This window comes from Phaenicophaeus curvirostris, chromosome 9, assembly GCF_032191515.1.
Source record: "Phaenicophaeus curvirostris isolate KB17595 chromosome 9, BPBGC_Pcur_1.0, whole genome shotgun sequence".
In the NCBI taxonomy this organism is placed as follows: domain Eukaryota; kingdom Metazoa; phylum Chordata; class Aves; order Cuculiformes; family Cuculidae; genus Phaenicophaeus; species Phaenicophaeus curvirostris.
In genome coordinates, this window is record NC_091400.1 from 31,631,744 (window position 1) to 31,658,289 (window position 26,546).

Consider the following 26,546-nt stretch of genomic DNA (forward strand, 5'->3'; position numbering starts at 1 on the left):
GGGCCACTGCTGGCTCATGTTCAGTCGCTGTCAACCAACACCCCCAGGTCCTTCTCCTCCAGGCAGCTTTCCAGCCAGACTTCTCCTAGTCTGTAGCTGCACAGGGTTGTTGTGCCCCAAGTGCAGGACCCGCCATTTGGCCTTGTTAAACCTCATCCCATTGGTCTCAGCCCAGCGGACCAGCCTGTTCAGATCCCTTTGGAGCCTCCCTTCCCTCCAGCAGATCCACACTTCCACCCAGCTTAGTGCCGTCCGCAAACTTGCTAAGGGTGCACTCAATGCCTTCATCTAGGTCATTGATAAAGACACTGAACGGGGCTGCACCGAGCCCTGCGCCCCGGAGGCCGCCGCTCCTGACCGGCCCCCGGGCTCCTTTCCGGGCCCTCCCCTCCTCCTCCCCCTCCCGCTGCGGAGCCGCCGCCCGCGCGCGCCCCCTCCCTGCGGGCAGCCGCGGCGGTGACGTCACCGGACCAGGCCGACCGGCAATGGGCGCCATTTTGAAACCCCGAAACCTCCCGCGGCGGCGGCGGCTCCGTGAGGCGGCGGCAGCGGCGGCGGCTGCGACCCGCGCCCGCCCGCACCGCGCGACATGGCAGGTGAGACCGCGCCTCGCCGCTGCCCCCCCTGCCCCTTCCCCTCCGAGTCGCCGAGCCCCGGAGGAGGGCGCCGCGGGGACACGGCGGGGCGAGGCCGCGCGGGTGGCGGGAGGAGGAGGAGGCAGCGCCCTGGCGCTGGGGGGGGGGAACCGGGGGGGGGCGCTGTGTGGGGCTGAGCGGGGCGCTGCATGGGCGCCGTGGGTCCTGTGTGTCCTATGTGGGGCAGACGTGGGCGCTGGGGGGGGGGGCTACATGGGACCGCGAGGCCTGGGCCGGGCCGCGCGGCAGAGCGGACGCCGCTGGGGAAGGGGATGGGGGGGGACGGGGGGAGCAGCGGGGACGGCGTGGGGCGCCTCCTCTCCCCTCCCTCCCCTCCTCACCCTCTCCCCTCCCTCCCCTCCTCACCCTTCCCTCCTTGTCTCCCTCCTCACCCTTCCCTCCTTGTCTCCCTCCTCACCCTCTCCCCTCCCTCCTTGTCTCCCTCCTCACCCTCTCCCCTCCCTCCTTGTCTCCCTCCTCACCCTCTCCCCTCCCTCCTTGTCTCCCTCCTCACCCTCTCCCCTCTCTCCTTGTCTCCCTCCTCACCCTCTCCCCTCCCTCCTTGTCTCCCTCCTCACCCTCTCCCCTCCCTCCTTGTCTCCCTCCTCACCCTCTCCCCTCCCTCCTTGTCTCCCTCCTCACCCTCTCCCCTCCCTCCTTGTCTCCCTCCTCACCCTCTCCCCTCCCTCCTTGTCTCCCTCCTCACCCTCTCCCCTCCCTCCTTGTCTCCCTCCTCACCCTCTCCCCTCCCTCCTTCTCTCCCTCCTCACCCTCTCCCCTCCCTCCTTCCCTCCTTTCCTCCCTTCTCACCCTCTTCCCTCCTCCTTTCCTCCCTTCTCACCCCCTCCTCCTCCTTCCCCTCCCCTCTCCACCCTCCTCTCCCCTCTCTCCGCTCTCCTCTCCCCCCTCTCGTCTCACCACCTGCTCTCCCCCCTCTTTAGGGGTGGCAGGAGGTGGTGGTGGCAGCAACGACTTCCAGTGGTGCTTCTCGCAGGTGAAAGGGGCTATCGATGAAGACGTGGCAGAAGGTAAGTCCTGTGCAGCCTTCCCGTGGCTTCATCTTAGCCACGGCCACCGACACCCTTTTTGTGGTGGTTGGTTTTTTTTTTCCCCTCTCTTGTGTCACATCCGTGCTGGAGGAGCTGAGGCTGGGAAGGGCTGAGCTGCAGCATCTCCCCCGTTCATGCCCGAGGATGGGGGGGGGTGTGTGGCAATGACTAAGCGAGCGCCTCTGCTTCCAGCACGATGTGCTTTTTTGGGGAGAGCATAATAGAAAAAGGCACGGTGGCTTCCTCCTGTTCTTTAATTCTAATCACTAGGGAGAAGAGGTAATGACAGTGATAAAACACAGGGAAAAAAAGCCAAATGGAGTCTGTCAGGCTTGTCAAGTTTCACGCTGACGCAAAGAGAGCAACAGAGAGAGAGTGCAGGTCTGTCATTTGTGCTTAATTTAAAAAGTAGGGTTTAAAGGCTTTCTGCAGCTGTGAAGAGATTTTATTCCTTCTTGTTAATGTTTGGAAGCTATAAATAGGGATATTTAAGTAGGGAAGATGGACACACCTATACAATTCTCTGAAACATTCCAAGCATAGCGTGTTTTAGGATGAGTAGAAAACAAGAAATGTGGTAATTGGAAAAAGCGTTTCTCTGTAGTAAGTAGAAGTAATGTGAACTTTTGCTCAAATTTGATTACAAAGACCTTTTTTCCCCCCTTAATCTTCTGTGTTCAGACTCTTCAGGCTGGTAGTACTGTTTAGAAAAGGCAGGAGGATGTGAAATTATGCTGTTTATTTGATTTTTACTGCATTAACTGAAATAGCTGTATTTACTATATTAAATGAAGTAACTTGTAGTCACAGTGTGTGGTTGTCTTGAGTTTGGGATGTTTTTTTTACTGGATGCAGTAAATATTTCTTCAGACTGTCTGCTAGAGGAAAATTATGCTGACAGTGTTTTCATTTTTATGCCACTTGTTTGGCATTCCATTTAAAATAATAGCTATGGGAGGAATAGACTTGAAAACTGCTTGAGCAGCTAGTACTCGGACTCAGTTGTTGTTTTCTTCCTTTCCCCCCCGATATATTTTGTAACTTGTGCTATTGTTCTGAAGTTCCGAGAATTCTTATGAAAGCTGCTTAAAAACATTTTTACAAGTTTCCCAAACAGTCCTTTTTTTTTAGTGACTGTCATCTATGTGACTAGAAGTTCTCCATGTTGCAAAAAGTGTACTTCTGTGAGCACCTTACTTCCCACTCAGTCACTGAGCAACATGAATTTGCTTGGAGCTGGGAAGCTTCTCATTTTTGAAACACCAGCATGTCTTAAAGGCAGTTAAGTACTTAAGTGTGTAACAGGACTTTTCAAAGAGGAACTAATATTACCGATGAGACGTCACTGAGGCAGAATTCTTGGGTTAGAGGGGAGAAAATGCTGTCTTTTGAGTAAGTAGGAGTAGTAAGGGGAAACGGCGATGATAATGCTCAGCACTTTTACCCTGGATTTTTTCACATGGACTTCATTAATTTGACTTTTCCTGGAGTGAGGACTTCAGCTTGTGTGTGATGCTACTACATATGAAGAATTTAGTTTTCTTCATGGAGCAATTAATATAAGTAATCATTCAGCACCTGGTTTTGCAGGAGTTTCATTTTCCTACTAAAATACGAGAAGTACTTAAAAGTTTTTGTGACTTTTTGTCTTGGTTTGTGGGCTTTCCTGCCTTGTTAGTTTTTGCCTTGAAAGTGGAATTAAATAAAGAAAATATACAAGTTATCTGCTAATAATTGCCTGAATTGTATTCAGCAATGTACAGTCAGAGTGCAATTCTGATGCTAGACTTTTAGCCCCAGTTCTGGAATGATTTACTCAGTACCATTTTTTAAAACATCTTTTACCAAAATGCACAGCTAAACCTGTTTGGTGGGCCACTGTTGCCTTGGTATAGCCTTGCTGCCGATATTACATGAAACTGCTGTGAAATTAATGGAAATTTTTTGGTAGTGAAAAATCGATATTTCTGTAAATTGTTTCTTTTCCTCTTTTCTCTTTTATGAAAAATAAGCTCTGTAGAGGAACTCTGGAAATGGCAACATGAAGTAGCCATCAAACATATGAGATGCAGGCTTTTTTGCTAAATGTTCCTACTGACAGTTCATGCAGTAGCTGAAGTTACAAAGCCTGATAGTCAGGCAACTTAACCAAATAGTCACTTCTTTTTAATTGCAATTCTAGGATATGTTGTATATTCAACAGTTGCTTCTCATGTTTATTAAATTTAGAAATTTGTTATAGCTGTGTTCATGTTTTCATTATAGTTAGATTTGCAACTCCTGTCTCCGTTCCCAGGATTTTTTCTAACTAGGTCATTAATACAAAAAATCACTTTGTCTTTTCTGTGTATGCACTTTCCTCAGTGTGTAATCTTTGAAATCTGTACAATGCTCTCTTTAAATAAATAGAAGAACAGTGTTTGTGTGACCAATCTGATCATTTCAAAAAGATCATGAAAATATACAAGTTATTGAAATATATAGTTCTCTAAAGTAAAAAAGTTAATTGGATTCAAGAAGGAGCATTGGAGGATAAAACAGATATAGAAAGAAATAATTGTTATTGAGGATAGCAACAAGCTTAATTTTTTAAAAAATTTAGTAATTTAAATTTGTGTTCTCATTTTGTTGGTGGTGTAGAACCATGTGATTACTAAATTGTACTGATTGCCTGTGAAACTTGTTATTCTTGGATTACCTTTTTTATAGAAAGTAGCTTTCTAAATATGGACTTTTTTATGTAGTGCTGCCTGAGACCTAATCAGGTTTATGATTTCAGAGTTTAATTTGTTTTGTATGTCCAAAACATTCTGGCTCGGGTTTTTTCGGTAAGCAAAATATGAAATGGGTTATTAAATGATGTACAGATATGCCCAAATTCCCTTGTGCCAGATGTTCTGTGTGTAATCCATGACCACTTCTGGGTGTAATTAAGAAATATATTTTTTTATATAAGTATTTGTAATGGGCACTACAAATCTTCCTGACTGACTTATGCTAGTGATGAGTTGGAAATACTGAGAGGAATGGCTCATCCTTGTCAGAATGTGAACCTATATGTTGTGGAGATCACGCATCTCCCATTATTGATACTGGGATTTCTTTGGGTTTTTCAAACCAGTCAGTAAGTGGGTTTTGGGTTGTGATGAACTGTTCCCTTCTGTAAAAGCTGTTTTAATTTGGCACTGGTTAGATATAACTTCCTGTTTCGGATTGAAGCAGTGTTAAGGGTATGTTTACTTCAGTAAATGAAACGGGTACTGCTTTTCTCTTGGAATTTCATCAGCTTAGGTCTTAAAGTGTTTGCAGTGTTCTATTTATATTTGATATCTGTTTCGAAGCAGGTGGGTGTAAAGCCTCATCTTGCACATAAATGCTGAATGTGGTACCCTTCCATAGTAGAAAAGAGCTCCTTAGGAACTCCCATTCGTTAACTTCAGGATTCACCATTTTAAGTTATTTCACATGAACAAAGCTTTTGTTCTTCAAAACAAGTTGTCATTGACTTTAAAATACTTGTCTTGTCTTGCATTTTCTACTTGTAAGTTTTGTATCTCCGTTTTAAAGATCAAAGAAAAATACTGTTTTTTTATTTCTCAAACTGGTAATTGGTATTGACAGCCCTGATAAATGAGAATCATAGAATAACCAGGTTGGAAAAGAAATGTCGGATCATCAAGTCCAACCATTCCTATCAAATACTAAACCATGCCCCTTAGCACCTCATCCACCCGTGCCTTAAACACCTCCAGGGAAGGTGACTCAGCCGCCTCCCTGGGCAGCCTCTGCCAGTGCCCAATGACCCTTTCCGTGAAAAATTTTTTCCTAATGTCCAGCTTAAACCTCTCCTGGCGGAGCTTGAGGCCATTCCCTCTTGTCGTGTCCCCTGTCACTTGGGAGAAGAGGCCAGCTCCCTCTCTACAACCTCCTTTCAGGTAGTTATAGAGAGCAATGAGGTCTCCCCTCAGCTTCCTCTTCTCCAGGCTAAACACCCCCAGCTCTCTCAGCCGTTCCTCATAAGGCCTGTTCTCCAGCCCCTTCACCAGCTTCATTGCTCTTCCCTGGACTCGCTCCAGAGCCTCAACGTCCTTCTTGTGGCGAGGGGCCCAGAACTGAACACAGGATTCGAGCGGTCTCACCAGTGCCGAGTACAGAGGGAGAATAACCTCCCTGGACCTGCTGGCCACACCGTTTCTGATACAAGCCAAGATGCCATTGGCCTTCTTGGCCACCTGGGCACACTGCTGGCTCATGTTCAGTTGCTGTTAACCAACACCCCCAGGTCTTTCTCCTCGAGGCAGCTTTCCAGCTAGACTTCTCCTAGTCGGTAGCTGCACAGGGTTGTTGTGCCCCAAGTGCAGGACCCAGCAACTGTCCTATCATTGGTTCAACAAATTCTTTACTTCTTTTAAAATTCATTACAATGCTAAGTAAGTCCACCTCAGAAGTTTGTCAGAATGCAGAAGTGGAGAATAAAACCATGTTCTAATAGAAATATATCAGACCTGTAATTTTTCTCAAGTCTGGATAAAAGACATTTAAAAATACTTAGTGTTAAATCATTCTTAAAAATCAGTGGTTTAAAAATGTTCTCATGTGTTATTCAGAAATTTAGCTGGCCTACCTTCACTGGTTTTAAAGCAAATTCTGGCATGGTTTCAGACTTAGAGAAAATATTCCAAGAGAGGTACAGCTATTTGACATCTGGTTAAAATTGCATGGAAGGAATTACAGAATTGGTTGCTTATAAATCTTAAATGATTTATTTTCTTCTCCAAGAACTGGAAAATATGGTAATAATGACTCCCTTATTAAGCCATATTTATTGTTTCCTTTCATCATAAATAATTGGTTGTCCCTGAAAATGTCACCTTCTACTGGAATGGGGCAGAAGATGGGCTTTTAAGCTGTGTTCTGTTTTGTGGCTTGTTTTTTTTTTCCCTTGAAAAACGGTGTTTTGCCATAAATGAGATGCCTGCTCTTTTGTCCTTCGTAAAACATTATATGCTTATTCCTGGTTTATGTTGATAGGTAGCACTGTGCTTTTGCCTTGATCTTTTGATGCTTTACCACATCTCTGCTCCCCAAAGGACTGCTGTGAGTATTCTGAAGAGCCACCATTTCTTCCAGGGAACAAAGATTTTGAAAGTTACTTTGATCTTCCCTGCTCTGTTTATGGTGTTCTCCACACATGATGACATATCGAATTTGGGAAATGTTTTGGTGGTTTGTAAATGTAGGCAGAAATGATATTTCACACAGTTTTGACCTGAGCACCTGTTATATAGTTGTTGCCTGTTGGAGAAAGTGTCACTGTTTCAGGTGGACCACTTTAATCCCAAGTCTTCGTACAACACACAGACCAAGAATTTTTCTCCACACTATATTCTATTCCATTCAAATGTTGTTCATAGATGGTAGTATTTGATAGTAAATGTTCTTTTGAATTCCAGTTCTCTCAGACAACAAAAAAGCAGGGTGCCACCGAAAATTAAATTCCACTACCTTACTATTCATTAATGTATAAGTAACTCTGGAGACTATTAAGACAAGGTGTTGTGTGAGAAATACTGTATTAGGGATTTTTTTTTTTTTTCACTCTCTGTTTCAGTATGACTCTTAATAGTGAGGAAGCCCACATTTACAAGCAAATAGCTATGCTTTTGAGCTGATCATCAGGATTCATAGAAGTGTTCATGTCAAGCAATGTTTTCTTGGTTTTCTGTGGAGAAGAGTACCTGTCCTGCCAGCTCACACACTTAGAGTGAATTTAAATCTGTAATCTTTACTATGGCATTAAATTTTGATTCTTTTATTTTTTTTTCCTGTTGTATGCACATGATGGGTTATAGAACTGCAGGGTATGAATATGAATATACAAAAATGTTTAGCATTCTGAGAATTACACAAATGATACCTATCCTTTTTGTATAGGAAATTGGGAAGTTGTAAAGGCCTTAAAGGCAGTCAGAAGTCATTTATAAATGTCTTATTTTGCTGTTGATGTTCACCCATAGCTTTTGTATATAGTTTTTTTTCCTGACACAGTTACATAAAACCAATTTAGGACAATCTTGTCCGAGAGGGTGTGGGTTTATGGGCATGGAGGGACAGGAATATTGTCAGTACTAGTTAAAGATGGCAAATAGAATATAGAAGAATAAATAAGAAAATAGTTTCAAAGACTAAGCAACAACCGGGCTACAAGAGAAGACAAATTACTAGGTTTAGCTGGATAATAATTTTTAAAGTGTGAAGTTGCAGGAATGCATAGCTTATGAATGAATGATAAACAGTTTGGATAAGAATTGAGTGTCAGTTGCAGAGTTGTAAATTGGGAATGGAAATAGAGTATTCTGAGTAATGAGAATATAGCAATTAGTACAAGTCTTCACATCTACACTGTTAATCTGTGTACAGTGAGAGCCACTGCCCTTTGTTTTTCTACTGAATGGCAGACTGTGATGACAGCAGGTTGTACTACCTAGTGACCCAGGAAATCTTTCATATAGTGCACACAGGATCTATCATTACTGTGCAGTTAGTTCCATATTGTAACAGCTAGGGGAGAAGCTTAAGAAAAAAATGATAAAACCCACTTTATTTAAATTTTACAAAAAGAGAAACCATGCAAAGAAAAAAAAGAGAGAAAGCTGTAACTGGACTAAAACTTGTAGTTGCCCATCATGTGAATTATTAGCTCTTAATAGAAGTACAATGAAAAGCATGACAATTAACTTCTTAAAAAAAACCCTAAACCTAACAGAATTACATGAATTAATGCAATATACTTTCCAGTTACCTTTCTCCTATTAAATTACTATTCCAGAGGTTAAAAAGTAATTCTGAGGCAATAGATTTGCATACGGAATAGTCAATTATGTCCTCAATATTATAAATAGACTCTGTAAGTTCTCATTCCTGTAAGATTATGCACAGCAAGTCTTGGCAAGCAGGAAGGTAAAGTTTATTTCTGTCTTACTGAACTTTGGCTTTACTACTTTTATTTTCTTGCTACTGCTTTATCCTTCCTTTGTATTAATACATCTAGATAACTGCAAGTACTTTAAACTCAGTAAAGGCGGAGGGTTTTCTAATGTTGTTCAAATGACTTCCAGCATCAGATTACAGTTTAGTTCCATTGAAAAGAAAAAGCAGATTTAAATAAATGGAGGAATTGCACTAATTATCTTTTGTGAGTTACAAACTCTTAGGTGACTTAAATCAGCTGAACAAAAGTTTGGTTTGGGGGAGTTTGCTGGGCAGCCTGGCCTTTGGAACAGGTCTTGGGAACAGTTTGACACCTTATGTTGCTTTTTTTTCTACCAGTTTGTTACAGCACTCTGAACAGAATGGCCTGTGCCCTCACTCCTCAAGAGAAGCCAAGTGGCTTAGCTCCAGGCAGGGTCCACTGGCAGTCTTTCCAAGAGAAATCTTCTTGTCTGTAGTTTGCCATGACCTGTCAGTGGCAGTGCTGACTTCAGCCAGCTTCTGCTGCTTCTTGAGCTGTACTGTGCTGGGCAAGCCACTGCGCTTCTGTTGAAGCAACTCAAGTGCCCTGTTCGTGCCCTTGGTTGACCTTAAACCTGTTTGAGTATTTAAATTAGTTCAAAAAGCAGAGTTATTTTGGATTAAGTTAAACTCTGCAAGGCACTTAAAGGCAGTTAAGTCATACTGCAGGTTGTTTAAGAGCTGGGCATGAAAAATTGTTTGACCTGATGAAGACTTGAAGTGGGCAGAGTCCTTAGCACTGTAAGCTGGAAGAAACTTGGTCTGAACAAAACTATACCACCTTTGGTTTATTCTCCTGACTTCCTATGCATGTTACTGCAGTGTTAACTCTTCAAATAAATCATAAAAGTGGATATCTAAAAATTGAGTGCATAAAGCGGCATAGTCTGAAAAATAGGTGACTTTGACTAACTTCTATGTATGTGTATATTGCCATGTGATTAGTGATAGCTTTGAAGTGCAGTTCACCTTTCTCTTTAACTCAGAGCTAGAAATCGGATTTCTGTCAACTGTTAAAATAAGGAACAATAGTTCAGGAAATATTTTAAGAGAGCTTAGGCATGATAATAACACCAATACCAGCCTTGGTCCGTTTGACTGGCACAGTAATACCAATCTTTTTCATTGACTCTTCTGGCAGCCATAGTATGGAGAATCTGCATTCACCTGGAAGCAAAAGGTACAGAGATAAGAAGAGAGAAGGGGAGGCTAAGGACTGGAAGTCAGTGCTGATGTCAGAAACCTGCAGTAACTGCCATTGTGGTGATGCTTGCCTGCCTCAACAAGTAGAGGATGAGGGCAGGTCTGGTTAGTGGCACAGTGCCTGCCAGCAGCTTTCTGCTCTGGCCTGGAATGGTAACTGTAGCGATCCAAGTGTGGATAACTATTGATTTTTCAAAGCAAATAGGTACCATTGGTGATGGTTGGGGCCTGTTCTTATGCAGATACTGTAAATCAAGTATGTAGCAGTTCTAAGACCCTGTGTGTCTGTAACTTGTTGAGTTTTAATGTGATTTAAAAAAAAAAAACAAACCAAATCTTTTTCTATCATTTTCTGTATAACGGGCATTAGCCTGTTCAGTCTCTTTGAGTACTTGATTCCCTTTAATGGGTCTCTATCTTTTTTCCTCCACGAATCTTACTTGCTTCTTTAGTATTTTATTTAACTCTTAAAATCTTCACTTAATTGCTCTGAAATGATCATTCCTTGCTGCTTTCTGTATGAGCCCTGACTGGCCATGTTTTTCTTCAGTCATACCTTGATCTAGTATGTTGCCACTGCCTGTTGCAAGAGAGTTCAGTTCATGCTGATGTCACATCTTAAAGTTCAGCACAACACCACAGGGAGATCCCAACTTCTTGTTTCCAAGTTGATTTAGGAGCATGTAACCTGCACTTATCCCCCTCAACGCTCTCTGCCTCCTTCCCATCAACTGTAGGAAACCATACAATGTCTCCTGCAGCTTTCTCCAGCTGTAGAATAAAGTGCTGTGTAGAATAACTATGTGTCAGGGAGAAAGGTGTGTCACCTTTGATCTTGATTACAGGCACAGAAATGTTCTTTCTATGTTTAGTTTACACTTACAGTTTGTGCCAGCCATCTGGCTTTGGTCCAGATCCAGTCATTTCCTCTCAAAGCCTCTCCAGAGAGTTTCATAGTCCTTAAAGCAGTCTATTCTTTGGATCTGTAATACAGATCATGGAAAGAGGTGCCTTGTATTGAAAATACTTTTCAAAGGGAGGGGCAGGAGATAGGTCTGCTAACGTGCATTTTTTTGTCAGTCTATACTGAGAGTGAAGCGATGTTGTCCATTACACATTTGAAAGATTTTAATTTAAAATTCCCTAGAAATTGGAGCAGCCCTCTTTTTAGATAATGTTCAAAAACGGTGACTGTTGAACTTCCTAATTCCTTACATGTCTGAGGAGTGGGCTTTGGACAAAAGTCCTTTAATAGCTTTGGAGAATGAGAGAGAAATTGATGCTGCTTGTGTCTAGTTAGTGTTAGTCCTAAGCATGGACTACAGCTGCAAATTCCAGGGCTCAGTGCTGTGTCCAGCCGTGTTCAATGTCTTTATCAATGACCTAGATGAAGGCATTGAGTGCACCCTTAGCAAGTTTGCGGACGACACTAAGCTGGGTGGAAGTGTGGATCTGCTGGAGGGTAGGGAGGTTCCAAAGGGATCTGAACAGGCTGGACCGCTGGGCTGAGTCCAATGGCATGAGGTTTAACAAGGCCAAATGGCGGGTCCTGCACTTGGGGCACAACAACCCTATGCAGCTACAGACTAGGAGAAGTCTGTCTTAGAAAGCTGCCTGGAGGAGAGGGACCTGGGGATGTTGGTTGACAACCGACTGAATATGAGCCAGCACAGTGCCCAGGTGGCCAAGAAGGCCAATGGCATCTAGGCTTGAATCAGAAACGGTGTGACCAGCAGGTCCAGGGAGGTTATTCTCCCTCTGGACTCAGCACTGGTGAGACCGCTCCTCAAATCCTGTGTTCAGTTCTGGGCCCCTCACCACAAGAAGGATGTTGAGGCTCTGGAGCGAGTCCAGAGAAGAGCAACGAAGCTGGTGAAGGGGGCTGGAGAGCAGGTCTTATGAGGAGCGGCTGAGAGAGCTGGGGGTGTTTAGCCTGGAGGAGAGGAGGCTGAGGGGAGACCTCATTGCTCTCTACAACTACCTGAAGGGAGGTTGTAGAGAGGAGGATGCTGGCCTCTTCTCCCAAGTGACAGGGGACAGGACAAGAGGGAATGGCCTCTAGCTCCTCCAGGGGAGGTTTAGGCCGAACATTAGGAAAAATATTTTACAGAAAGGGTAATTGGTCCCTGGCAGAGGCTGCCCAGGGAGGCGGTTGATTCACCTTCCCTGGAGGTGTTTAAGGGACGGGTGGATGAGGTGCTGAGGGACATGGTTTAGTGATTGATAGGAATGGTTGGACTCGATGATCCGGTGGGTCTCTTCCAACGTGGTTGTTCTATGATTCATTAATCTGTTGTGTGAGCTATAAAATAATTATGTTTTTTCAGTTTTTAGATTTAACCGATGTAGCAATATGCAGCCAGCTTAGAGAGGAAAAGTTCAAGGTAGCTAATTTTAGGCATCTAATTTAGATGCTCTGTATCTCTTTGCATTCTCCATTACCTAAACAGACAGCCCAGACATTGATATCAGTTAGAAATAACTTAGTGTGAATCCTTTGTGGGATTAAATTAGTTTGCAGATCTAAGCTTGCTCTCATCCCAAAATCTTAACAAATGTTGGTCTCTGCCATCCTGTCCCCCACTGCCCCCCATATAACTACCCCCGGAGGCTTTGGGAGTTATAGAACGTCAACAAAATTATGACAGGAGTTTTGTGATATAGGGAGGTTAATATTCTACATCCACATTAAACGGCTTAAAGTATTTATACTGAATTTTGAGACTTTTGTCTAGGCTCACAGGATAGTCTCCTGAGTCACGGAGTGTAGTTTCCACTGTGTTATCATAAAGATGGATACTTGTAACCTTATAATGTGTTGAGAGGGTTTTTACTACCAGTGGAAGTGCTTAGTGCTTTTAAATTTAGGGATTTTAGAGAATCATAATTTAGTTGCCAACAATTTTCCCCCACAATCCTTTTAATATACCAGCTTCAAAACCAGCTAGGAATTTCCTATTTTGTATGTAGACCATAACTATGTTACAACTCCCTTCCAAAAGTGAAACTAAACATTAATTTTTTCATGTCTGGAAAGAAGCAAATATTGCCAGACTAATATCTTTCTGTAAAAGCTGTAGGTATTGCTGTATATCCATAGTTTACCGGAGGAAGGCTTAACTGATCACTTCAGAACAGAGGGGTTGTAGCCACACTGGTACAAAAATGCAAGCAAAGTCAGACAAACCTCTCCTTCTGGAAATTCATGATCATGAAGGTGTCTGGTATATGAAAAGAGTGCATTAGGATGGTGTAGTAAGGAAATAATCATGATAGTTTGTCTTTCCTCATCCTTTTGTATGTTTCATTTTGAGTTATTTTGCTAGTATGAGGAAAAGACTGAAGTATTCCGCTGGGAAATAAAACTGGTACTTGTAAACATAAGAAAAAGATAAGTTACATAATAAAAAAGCTTTAGAACTTCCAAAGTTAATGTGATGATTAAGAACCTGCAAAAAGGCTTGTCCTATTGTTTTCTTAAAGTTTCAAGCTGATTTGGTAATAAAGAGCAAATGTAGATGAGTAAAGTATGTTGAGCAGAACACAGAACAGAGTGATTTGTTTATAATGAATTTTGTGTTTTACTTCTAGTCGTGTAATTTCTTCTTTATTTTATCTGCTTTGAGATAGTGTAGTGCTAAGAATACCGAATGGAATTATTTGGGGGATTAATATGCTTTGATTAAATATGCTTGTAGGGAAAACGGGTTTGATTCATACTTTTGTGTTAAAAAAAAGAAAAAGTTGTGGTGCTGTAAAAAAAAAAAAGTGGAGTCATCGCATTCCAAATTTTTTAACAGAAAATATTTGAAGAAAGTTTCTGTATTTTTTTACCTGATTCGGCCCCTCCACTTACCTGTTTGTGTATAGCACATTGGTGATAGATTTTTACATACATTTTCAGCGATGATTTTACATTTCTAGCTGCTTTTTCCAGCTGGTATCCAATGAGGCGAGGGAGGCATTCTTCACTGGCATGATCATTTTACCTAGACGTATTGTTTACTCTCTTCTCTCTCTACTTTTTGTTTAAAACCATAGAGTTCAAGTAGTGTCTGGGTTTTAGCATGTTTCCACAGTTCTCAACATAAAGAAACCCAAGATTACATTTGGCTAGGTGGCACTGCTAGTCAATAATAGCTATGTCAGACAAATGATGTGGAATTCACACACATGTTAAAGCAAAAATGGTACACGGTGTACTTTGAGCAAATAATTCATTAAATACTTTGATAGTGTATGTGGGAGAAATTAATATCTCTTTTCCTTGTCTGAAACTAGATGGAAAAGTGGGATTTGTGACTTTGTTTGAAATAATTGCTTGTGTTAAGGAGTCATTTATTTCTGCTAACCACACTTACTGATGTCTTCAAGGGTAAAAATTATCCATGCTGGAACGGCTTTCAGGGTATTGTGGTAGTGGAATTTTAGTTTTGGTACCTTGCAACTCAAGGGCTACTTAATGTTTGAGGAGAGTACTGAAAATGTCACAATGTTACTCTGTCAAGTCACTTCACTGCTTGACAGTTTGACTCATCTGATCCTTTTTTTTCCTTACTTTACGACTTTCCTATGGTGTCTTAGTGTCTCCTGAAATGTCTGTGTGTTTTTCCTCTTTATGATTAGATTATATTGGGAAGTAGGGGTTTTTAATTCTTTTTTTTTTTTTATATTCTAGCACTATTGCCAGTCCTGGAGTAGAATTTGTAATCCAGATTACGTATCCAGCAAGCTCACTGGCTTTCTCCTTTTAGTGCAAAATTCTTTGCTTATGTCATAATACTTGGTATTTGCACCTATAAAGCCTCTTAGCCAGTCAGGCATTTGTAAAGGATAGAAACAGGTAATAATGTATTGATAATCTGATTTTAGTGTATCAATAATCTTGAGTTTTCTTTAACCTTTCAAAGAGAGGAACAGAGTTCCTATTCACATTCAAGTTGATGGATCTTGTGTTATCATTTAAACTTTGGCATTTTGCTTCGTGTTTCAACACGGAGGTTCAGTGAAGTGTTCTTGCTTTTTTCAGTGTGTAGGTGTAGTTCTGACAAAGTGGATCTTTATGTTAAGTTGAAACATGTAGCTTTTCTATTTATATTTTTTGATTGAACAAACATTGCATCACTCTATATGGTACAAGGTTTTTATTTACATATATGTGTGTATAAAATACGTATTAAAATATATATAAGGAGGTGTATGTGTATATATATATCTCTCTTAAGTTTTTGATTATTGTGCCACAGTAAGAGATCATTTAGTACTAGTGAAATGCTTATACCATATGTTATTTTCTGTATCTGACTACTTAGTGCTGTAGATTTGTTTTAGCAATTTAGAGAGGGGAAGAGTTATTTAGGGGGTTTTGTGTTTTCAATACTTTCTATATAGTCTTTTACGGAGGTAAATGGCCACGTACCAGAAATTGGCTACAAAACATGGAATTGATGTAAAGAGAATAAGGTGATTAATTTTTATTCTGCCAGCGTTCATAGTGAAAACCCAGAAGAATTTGCTTCTTACTTGGAAGGGGGTCAACAGTGAAGAGTCAGATTTGCAAAGAGCTCTGTGGATGATGACTTGAGAACTTGAGGTGGTGGTTGCTGTAGCTGGGCAGCATGCTGGCAGGGGAGGATCAGTGTGAATGGAGAGGGAGATGGGCTAGAGAGACTAGTCAGAAGCTAGCCATACAGTTGATTACTGAAGATGAGCTGAGGAAGGTGTGGTGTTTTAAATACAGAGTTTGTGCAGCAAAGGTATGGGGTTTTTTTCTTATGTTGAGGATTTGGGATTAACTGTCATCCTGTTCTCTACCAAAATGGAGTGTTTTCATAACCTTTTAAAGAAGGGTGACTATAAAAATAGACATGCCCAGAAGCGGGTTAGTAGGGTGATTTTTGAAGACTGGGATGAATCTGTGGAAAGGTTTGTTTGTTTGTTTCTTTATTTTTTTATTGTAATCAAAGGAAGTAAATCATGATCTTATAATAGGAAAAAACTGTTTCAAGGTCATCTGTTAATAAAAGATGAAATATGAATTATATATTGGGAAAATGATCAGATTCCCTAATCACCTTCCTCGTAAGAGTGGGGTATTATTGAAAAGAATTTAAAAGGTAGCACATCGAAATCAATATATAAAAGTAGTTTTCACCTAATCTCCAATTGCAAACTCTGAAACTAATTGGTATCTTACACTTCGAATCTTAATTTTTTTATACCTGCATAATATAATGAAATGTTTCCTTGGCTAGCAAGCAACAGGACAGATAATTGTTTGCTCAGAGTTTTATGCTGAATGGTTTGTTGGTTTTGTTACCATATGCCTATAACCTGTGACAGACATTTATAGCCCCTTAGCTCTCTGCCCCTTGGCTAGAGATTGTTTAATGACAATTATTTCTTTATTGCCACCTCCAAAGACTGTGGTGTGCAGTGACAAATAAATACTGGTTATTTTCAGGGTTCAGTCCCAAGGGCACTTGAAGTCAGTTTAAACTGGAGGTTCCGCAGTCTTTTCCTTTGCTCTCCCGTTCCTTCAGTTGCAGTCATCCTGGCCTCTTATTTGTTGTGTTCATGCTGATGCTTCTGCACAAGGTTGATTCAGGACACTCAACTGGAAAGATTTTCTTTGTTTCGGGTTTTTTTTTTCTTTTCCCCCCCCCCCCCCCACCATTGGCAGAGGCAGGATGCCCAGTTCAATTTCCTGAACTAACCATATGAATACTTTCCATATGAATACTTAGCTCTGGGGAAAGGCAGATATTCCTCAACCTCACTTCAATCAGTGTGAACTGCAGATGAACCCCTTTTGATATGATTCTTACCTTTGGAAGCTCTGTGCAGGCAGATCTCCTTTTGTATTTCAGTATTTACTGTCAACAGGCAGTTTGGATCCCTGGAATGATACACCTTCTCTTGTAGGCTCCAAGGCCCTAAAAACTTAAAAAACTGAGAAATGAGGAAGTATTTCGGATTGTAAATAAAATTTTGTAATACTTTGAAACATGACTTAATTTACATCATCAGTATTGAGAAATTGAGCAGTTGTGCTATGCTGTTGCTTTAATAAAAGTTGTAATTTTGTTTTGTGTTCAAGTCTTGAAACATCTTGATTTGCTTTACACATTACAGTGCTATTTTATTTCTGTTCTGTTTACAGCTGATATTATTTCAACCGTTGAATTTAATTACTCTGGTGATCTTCTTGCAACAGGAGACAAAGGTGGCAGAGTGGTTATATTTCAAAGGGAACAAGAGGTCAGTGACTTGAAAAACAGAAGTCTGTTACTACACTGTTCTTGTGTTGCACAGTCTCGCTTCGTTTTTTCATGCCATGAGGTTTAAAAGGTTGGATAGCTTTCTCAGCCTGAAGTCAGCCAAACTTCCTAATATCTGCCTTATGCTGAACTTGGTAGGTTGGTTTGATGGTGGTTGCCCCTCCCACTCAAGGGAAGTCCCCAAAAGACAATGAGTTCTTTATATATGTACCCAGTATACTTAGTATCATTTTGCAGAACTGCCTTTGGACTTTTCCCTAAACTTTACATTTGGTTAGGTTGATTTAAGACAAATCTAATGCTTTTGAAAGTAATGTAAGAAAAAACAAAAAAATGCCTATGTGTTAACTTGCAACGACAACAGGATAAGATGATTCAAAAATGAATCATTAAGCATCTTTTGTGTTTTAGAATCCTATAAATGAAAAGCAGTGGGAGCAGCTACTTCTCCGGAAACACTTGGGAATTTTCAGTTCACTGTGTTCTTTGTAATAGTATTGAGTTTTGTGATAAAGCTGTAATGTATTCTGTCCATTCATCAATGCAGATACGTCATTAAGCTTTTTATATCCAGAGAAATAGTGTGTGTTGGAAAAGTGCACTGTGAAAAATAATTGTTGTACCATGGAGAATTCAAAAAGTCAATATTCCACATGGCAATTGTTACTCTCTCCCCTGCCACCAAGAGCATGTTTGTCCTTCCCTTTGAAGAGCTGATGAGAATTTGAGCATTTACTTTTGAGTCTTCTGGATCAGAAATGCCTGTATTGATCATGGAATTTTAATTCAGCTTGTGTGTGCATGAAATACATTAATCTTTAGGTGCTGTGGGGTTTTTTTCAGAAGAATCCCACTTCTTTCATTTTGCGATTCAAATGATGCTCAATTAATGAACAGCCATCCGATATTTTGCATTTCATCCTCGCTAGGGATTTATAAAACATTTTACCTAAGGTAACTTACTGGTTTTACTGTGAGGATTTAGAGAGGTAGTGAAATGAGAATACTATGGCTGAAAAAAAATGCTGAAATATTATACTACTACACCTAGACAGCTCATAGCTTATTTATCATTTAGTCTGCAGTATAGACTTAACTAAGGCACAGAGAGATCAAGGTCAAAAGTGTCCACCTGCTCAAGATCTCAGACTTTCTTGATGCTTGTTTAGGGTGGAACTATTATTGGTTGGCTTTCAGCTGTTAGTGCTCAGTTGTTCTGTAAGTCAAAACCCAGCTGTTGTGTCATTTCCTCATGGTGTAAAAAAAAAAAAAAATAAATATGAGGACTATTTGCACATGAATATTCAACTGTCATCTTGGGAGCATGTGCAAGGTGTGAGCATAGGAGTACTTTTCATGTCATGTGCGAAACTGCAGAGTTTCAGGAGCAGCAGAAAAAAATTCAGAATAAGTATACAATACTGGAACCTTAATAAAATCCTACAACCATTTTTTTTAAACAGTGTGGATTTAAGACTAGGTTAACTAGGTTAATAATTTAGGATATTTACAAAACTTCTCTTTAGTTTGGGAAGACAGGCTGAATTGTTGTGCATTGTACCCTGAACTTGTATGACATTATTTCAGTTCCAAGCAGCTGATTATTCCAGCCAAATGTGTAAGTAAAGAGCAAGACCATTGCCTCATGCCAGATGAGGCAGCTTGCTCAGAGCGCGGGTGGCAGGCTAAGTAGTGTAGGTAACTATATTGAATAGCATTAGTCGAGAGGATCCTGGCCGAAATGCTTAAAAGTTAAATCATAAGTAGGGAGTGAAATAGTGTGAAGTCTCAGAATTAACTATAACTCCATACTTGTGAGAGACTGCAGGAGAAAAAAACCTGGTTGAAAAAACTTTATCAAAGTTGTCAAGTCAAGCATGGAGATGTAAGGAAGTGTCAGGACAAAGGTTGCCTTTGCAGCTTTATGTTGGCCTGCCGGTCTGCGAGATGTGGCCTACCAGATGTGAATCACTACTGTTTTTTCTGCGGTAACGTACCATCAATCAGTGTCTAGGATAGGCTTTTCCTGGGCACTGATTTTTGTCTGCCTTTGCAAGTAAGTGATCTGCTGCTTCTCCAGTGAGCGATTCCCATTGTGTCTTGGAGCAATTTTTTTTTCAGAAGTTCTGGGCACTGCAGCTGTATGGGTGGGACTGTTCTCTTAACATACATCTCAAGCTAACATCAACTTATGTAAAAAGCCTGATGACTAGTTGCCTCAAATCTCATATTGCAGTTGGTGAACACTTGTGGCTTTGATCTCTGCTCCTTGCTACCACTTCTACCTAATGAGGATAATACAACTTCTTAGTTCTATAAGGCCAAAAGTTGTTAGGGTCTGGTATCGCATGATGAGCACTATAGAATGGCTTAGATGAAAATGTGGTAATTCCAGTCTTAAAGTTTTTGTAATAAAAAAGATTGTCGAAGCTTAATCATAAGGCTTGATACCATTTCTGGACATAGCATGCTTTAAAATGAGTAGGAGAGGAGCTAGACCTAATGCTTATACTTGACCTCGCTGTCCCTTCAGCAGAATTACTTCAGGCAATTGTGTTTTTATAAAAACACGTTTAATCCATGTTGTCTGTTACTTAACGTTTATTTCCCCTAGTCTGGAAACCCTATATTGTGTCCATGTTGTGAATTTGGAAAAGGACAGGAATAGGGGTTAGGTGAAATGCAGAAACTAATGACGTGGAGTTGTTGGTTTAGGATTTAGGGTATGGTTAATTTCTCTGCTCCAGTTTGTTTGAAACCATTCAGGAAGAGGTAGCGTAGCCTAGGAGTTTTCCAGGCAAACACAGGAACTCCTTCGCAGACAGCATTAGCGTGCCTCTTTAGAGTGCTATGTGTTCTGTGAGAACGTGCATATTTATATATAAAGATATGTGTTTTAAAAGGAAGTCTGTGTGCGCTGTAATGGTGTTAAACTAGATACAGTATCATAGTGTGAAACTGTAAAATTCATAGAGATCAGATGTAAAAGTATGCTTTCTAGTTGACAATTTTTAGTCATTAGTTTGTATGTACAATTCCTAATGAACCAAGTAACATCAGCTTCAAGAAATGTTATGTTTCCTTGCAGAATAAAAGCCGTCCTCATTCTAGGGGAGAATATAATGTTTACAGTACCTTTCAGAGTCATGAACCTGAGTTTGACTACTTGAAAAGTCTAGAAATTGAGGAAAAAATTAATAAAATTAGGTGGTTACCACAACAGAACGCTGCTCATTTCCTGCTGTCTACAAATGGTAAGGACACTATTTTTACACAAAGAACTTTTGATGTCATTTGAATGTTATCTCACCTGTGATCCGCTTGAGGGGGAAGCGTGTTCTGGTGTATTTTGGGGTTATTTTAATGTATTCTCTAATTACATGCCAGATAAGTTTTGCTTGTAATACTCTGTAAACTGCTGATGTATGAATATAAAAACAATGACTAGGCAACAGAATAGGCATAGTTACAGAGCTGCATTCTGTGGATATACTGATTGTGCTTTCAGTTTTCATTCCCAGTTGCTCTGCTTAATAGCTTTTGTATAGAAGAGTTCCCAGTGTGCTGAACTGTAGCAGAAGTCTGAATTTAACTTCATCATCCTAATTTTGAAGTTGGTTTTTTGTGATCCCAAATGGATTTTTAATAAAAGCATTTGAAACTGAAGCACTGTGGTTATTATGATCTTTTTGCTTTTCCAACATCAAAACAATGTGTGCTTTGAAAAACAACTGTGTCAAAGGCAACAGTCACATTAAGTGGAGTGTATTTATACCATTTTCACTGTGTACCTTTGAATGCATAAAAGCACTGCAAAAATTAGAAGTTGGAAATCACTATTTTTCATGCACTTCTTTTTTGTTACTTGCAGTATTTTAGTAGTGGTTATTCGGTATTGGATCTGTTTCATTTTGGTGCATCATGGAGCAAACTGTAAATGTAAATGCAGAACTGCGCATGAAAATACTTGCTTTTATTGACAGAGGAATATGCTTGTTCCTAACATTTTGGATGTTTTTTTTTTCCCTTGTACTTAAGTGACTTCATGTAAGGCCTCATATCTGACCCGCTATACAAAATTTCAAAAGCGGGAATGACTTGTGTACGCTGGAGTTGGAAATTCAAATAATCTTACTTTGCTATAAGTCTCACTAGACTTAAAGCAATCAAAATGCTTGAAAGATATGCAGTATTTCAGGGTAGGAGAAGTTTGTTTCCAGGTAGCTCATGATGTCACTCCTCATATATGCTTACTTTCTGTGCTTGGAAAGGTTTTCTGTTGTAAGACCTGGGAATTACATGGTTTGGACTTTGAACCCTAGAATAACAGGGTACTCCTGTCCCACTTTCCTGCCTATCAATGTCTCTTAGCAGACACCTAGGACAAAATTGTTTTTCCTTAAGGTAGTTAGTGTAGGTAATTCATAGTTTTGGTGCTTTTTCTTCCACCTAGCATTTGTCTGTTATCAATAATTTAGAGAGTCATGCAGAGCTTTTTGGTGAATTTTGTTAGTTGGTGTGTGACTTCCCTTGGGTCATTTTGGTGAATGGTAGGCACAGGGCCTTATTGTTAAGGCAGAAACTTGTATTTTATTCTAACTGAACATTGCACTGAAGGTAAAATGGAATTCATCTTCTTTTTCCTCCCCATTTACTGATATTTCCATTCATTTCCCATCCGCGTCCTCCAAGTGCATGTGTCTGGTATATTTGTTTTGTTTGTTTTTTTTCATGTATCTATTCTGCTGAACAATTTAGCTGAAGGCACAGTTCTTCAAGTGCATGTAGGGAGGGCTGTGTTCCATATTACATTGTTGTTTAAAGGATTCCAGCAGTGTCCTTTGTGCTGCAAGCAGTGTAAGCCTCGAGAGATAAATAATATCCACTCTGCTGACTCCATTATTTAGTGATTTTATTTTGAATTTAATTCATTCTCAAGCATGTGAATTTTTGTTGGTTTTAGATAAAACTATTAAATTATGGAAAATAAGTGAAAGGGATAAAAGAGCCGAAGGTTATAATTTAAAAGATGAAGATGGAAGACTTAGGGATCCTTTCAGAATCACATCACTACGGGTATGTTTCTGCTGTTTGATTTTAAGTATGTTTTTGCATGTACTTCTCTGCCTTTCTATCGCCAAAGTTATCAACTGAAATGTGTAGATTAAGAGTGATGCTTTGGTCAGGGTCATTGAAAACCTTTATTAAAAATGCAGATATTTTGTTTTACATATGTAAGTATTTAATAAGGTTCCTCTGGAAAACTTGAGGCAAAAAGCCATTATTATAGTATTATATAATTATCTTCTCAATTAGGGGGTTGTCTTGGAGGATCTTAGGATATTTTAAATGTTTTTTTAAACTAAAATATTTTGTTAGAGAGAGCTTTCATTCACCTCAGTGTATTCAGATTGTAGGAAAAGATATACTGATTTATTGACAGCAATAAAATATAGCAAAACATTGTTATTCAAGCCTTTTCAGGCTTAGGACTGCACTACTCTGTATTCACTTCATAGAAAGCATGGAGCCCTCCTGCAGTGTTCTTAAAATAGTCTATTGTGTTAGTGTAACATGAAGAAAAGTGCAGGGAACGCATTTATTTGGGAGGCCCACAACATACTGACCTCCCTTCCTGGCCTTGACTCGTCTGTAGCAGATAGGGCTGCGGTGTCTGTGCCATCCTTGGGAGACCAGTTTAGCCTTTATATCCTCCTGGGGTGCTGCACTGTGAAATGGGCAGGCAGGGAGGGCCTTTGCATTTGTATTAAGCATTGGGTAACCTGATCTATTTGGATGTCCCTGCCCTTGGCAGGAGGGTTGGAACTAGATGATCTTTCAGATCCCTTTCAACCCTAACTATTCTATGATTCTATGTGCCAGTGTGAATTTAAAAAGAATTTGGCATTGATTGTATTGATAATATTTTTTTTTCCTCAATATTGCTCACATTACCTTTGTTAAGTCTTTTTTTCTATGAACAACACTCAAAAATTTAAACAGGGTGCTGGGTATTCTGTTGTTAGGTAGAAGGTTGTTTATTTTAGAGACAAGTTCTGAGCATTTTGAAAGCCTAATGTGTACCTGAACGCTCTTGACATTTTTCCACTTGCATAGTGATGTAGTGGTAGGGTTAGTACTCTGAACTTGGGGTCATTTAAAGCAGGAGCTCTAGGAACGAAGTTGTGTGGTCAGGGTTTTTTCTTGCTTTTTTTTCCTATGTTGTTGTTTCCATGAATAGGAATTAAACTGAGGCTCTCACTTCTTTCAAAGCCAGTGCCACTCCTGACACTTCTAGGGACTAAACAGTTGTGGCATTTTGTTGATATTTTTTGCCTTGCTTTTGCTTAAATTGAATATTGAACTGAAGATTTAGGTATACATGAGCCTAATGCATAATCATGTTGGGAAAGAATATTTGCTTCCTCTGGAAAGTGTCCTTCTACTCCACGTGTGGAAACCAATATCACATTGAGTATTTTAATTGAAATACTTAAAACCAAGGAAATAAATAATGGTACAATGCCTTAGCTCAGTGGCTGGAAGTGGCTACAGATGAAATTCTGTGTTGTACAGCCTTGCCCTTATGTAGGAATAGAAGACCTGTCAAGCAACACGGAGAGTCTGAAATGTGGCCTGATGATTTTACATAGTACTGGCCTGTATCACTGAAGGAGAACATTAGCATCTACTTGAAACACTGTGGTGTATTTAGGAGTCATCAAGCTGAATGGGGGGAAGCAACAAAAAGCAAGAACTGCTCTTAAAAAATTAGTTTTCCAAATTTGCTGCTTTTCTGGGAAAAGGAGTTTGGGCTGAGCTGCTGACCTTGCCAGGCACTGCATCTTACCAAGTCTGAGCAACGAATGGTAGAAGGGGGGAAAAAAACTTCCCTAGAGTTACCTCTGTGTTAAAATGATATTTAGAGATTGTACACGTATGTACCTTGGGCTTGTATGGGCTTTGCATATTTTGTTACAGAAATATAATCCCCATTTGTTAAGAAAGAATTAGACCTGAAGGAGAAGGAGTCCTTCAGAGCTGCATCCTTTGCATAAAGACCATACAATTTCTAAGTACCGTTCCTTGATAATTCACATAAATTTATTTTCAGTTTCACAACCAGACTAGGAGCACTCATGTGGTGAGATAGGAAAATTGCTTAATAAATATTAACGGATTATTTTTAATCATTACAGTTTGATGTAAACAAACTGTTAGATGCAAATGTGGTGAAAACAACTGCAGAGCTCTTGGATTAATTTGTTGCTTGTTCCAGAAAGACAGATTATCTTAGACACTGTCATAACTTTTTTTTCTTAATTGGATGATGTAAGTTAGTGTTCTGCTGAATTGTGTACTGGAACAGCGTAGGGCGTCCTTGGGCAGCCTTGAACTATTCACTTGCTGGTTGGTGAGGGGGAGCTAGAGGGAAGCTTAGCCCGTTTGACCCTGACAAATTTTTACTGTTTAGATCAGGTGAATCTGGAAACAGGGCATTCATGTGTTCCTAAAATCATATGGACTGTTCAGTAAACAAATCAGGGGTGGGGGGTGGGGTTCTTTTCAGACTGTTCTTATGAATTTCAGGAGCAGCTCTATAGGATATGGGCGTAATTTTTAAGCACTTATTTCAAATTAATATAGTCTTCTAATACCATTATAAACACACACCATTATCCTGTTGGGTGATGTACAAAACTGCTGTATTTGATGGGTAACTTCTGCAGAAGTCAGTGTCTGATGTTTTGTGTTGGTGGTATGCAAAGCCAGCGTTCATAGGCTATTTTATTACTTTTCTTGCTCAGTGGATTTGAAAATTGTTTAGTCACTAAATCTAAACAGAAATCTGTGGTATCAACTAATATTTCCTGATTCAGAAATCAGGTCTGTATACGAATTGACTGTTCTTTTTCATGTTTCAGGTGCCAATATTGAAACCCATGGACCTAATGGTAGAAGCAAGTCCCAGAAGGATTTTTGCAAATGCACATACTTACCACATAAACTCTATTTCAGTAAATAGTGATCATGAAACATACCTTTCTGCAGATGACCTAAGAATTAACCTATGGCATTTAGAAATCACAGATAGAAGTTTTAGTATCCTTTTTATGTTCCTTCTGAACATCAGGTGACATCTAAGTTGTGTATGTTTAAGAGAACCACTTCAATTTTTCTAACTAGAGTAGATGTTTGAATCACAGGATCAAAATACAAGATTCTAAAATCTAGAGGTTCAATAAAGTAAAAGCAGACCTTAGGATGCTCGAATTCATTCTTGAATGCAAGCATTCTTTCAAAGGAAAACTACCAGTAGAAATATCGTAGTTTGGTTTCTAAAGAGAAATTGAGGAATTCTGGGAGCATCCTTTATTTGTGGAGTTCAGTCAACTTAACTAAGACTTGAAAGGTTTGAAAAATAGATCCTGTGTTACTGTGTAGGTTTTTTGTGGTTTTTTTTCCTAAAGTTTAAAGTTTCCTAACTGTCTAAGTGACTCTCCTCTTAAAGAAAACATTTCATTTGTTTTCCATGTCAAATGATATCATTAACTGCAGAAATAGTTTTCAAATCTTTTTGCAAGCCTGTGTATCCAAAACTAACAGCGTGTCCTATGTTGACTAATCTGCAGTAAAAGAAAAGTTGCAGAAATACTGAATGTTAAATAAGTCATATGCAAGTTTTCTGAAGCTGTAGGTAAACAGATTAAGTGTATTCAGTGTTCAATAGGAAGCATTAAGAAAGGAGGCTTGAGGGCAGTCTGAAAAGATCTTGCCCTGTTTTTCTACTGGATTTTTTTAACATTTTGTAGTAAATCTCTGCTAGAAGTGATTTGAATGTGAAATGTTACGTGCCTTTACAGAAACCTCCACAGATATTGTAGATATTAAGCCTGCTAACATGGAGGAGCTGACAGAAGTGATTACTGCTGCAGAGTTCCACCCGCATCACTGTAACGTGTTTGTCTACAGTAGTAGCAAAGGAACTATTCGACTCTGTGACATGCGTTCTTCAGCCCTCTGTGACAGGCATTCAAAATGTAAGTTAGTATGTATCCTTGGTTTATGGGTGCATTGCTTTGTTTTCATGCAAGATAGAGTGTATAGGTGTTCTGCTTAAAAACAAACATACCAAGTTCTGCTTATTGGTAAAGAGCATAGAAGGTAAGGGGTGGTAGTTTTGTAGAATGGAACATTTTAATTGTCTTGTTCTAGGCCATCAACAAGCAGAAGTGTAGCATGAGACAATTGACGATCTGACTCTGCTCCTGTTTACCCATTTATGCATCATAAACTGATGGGAACAAGTGCTTTTGGCACCAGTGAGACCTGTCTTCTGTCCAGACTCAGTCTTGGTGCTTCTCAAA

General features: G+C 40.0%; 1 protein-coding gene across 1 annotated transcript in view; it reads left to right on the forward strand.

Annotated features, from left to right (window-relative positions):
* The first annotated feature begins 459 nt into the window (after positions 1–459).
* PPP2R2D (protein phosphatase 2 regulatory subunit Bdelta) overlaps positions 460–26,546 on the forward strand; it is a 31,547-nt gene continuing 5,460 nt past the window's right edge. Inside the window, exons 1-7 of the mRNA XM_069864351.1 lie at positions 460–596; positions 1,577–1,663; positions 17,061–17,158; positions 20,267–20,432; positions 22,142–22,254; positions 25,104–25,281; positions 26,055–26,219. Of these exons, the coding sequence (XP_069720452.1) occupies positions 590–596; positions 1,577–1,663; positions 17,061–17,158; positions 20,267–20,432; positions 22,142–22,254; positions 25,104–25,281; positions 26,055–26,219 (814 nt within the window). The 5' untranslated portion in view covers positions 460–589. The remainder of the gene's footprint in view (positions 597–1,576; positions 1,664–17,060; positions 17,159–20,266; positions 20,433–22,141; positions 22,255–25,103; positions 25,282–26,054; positions 26,220–26,546) is intronic.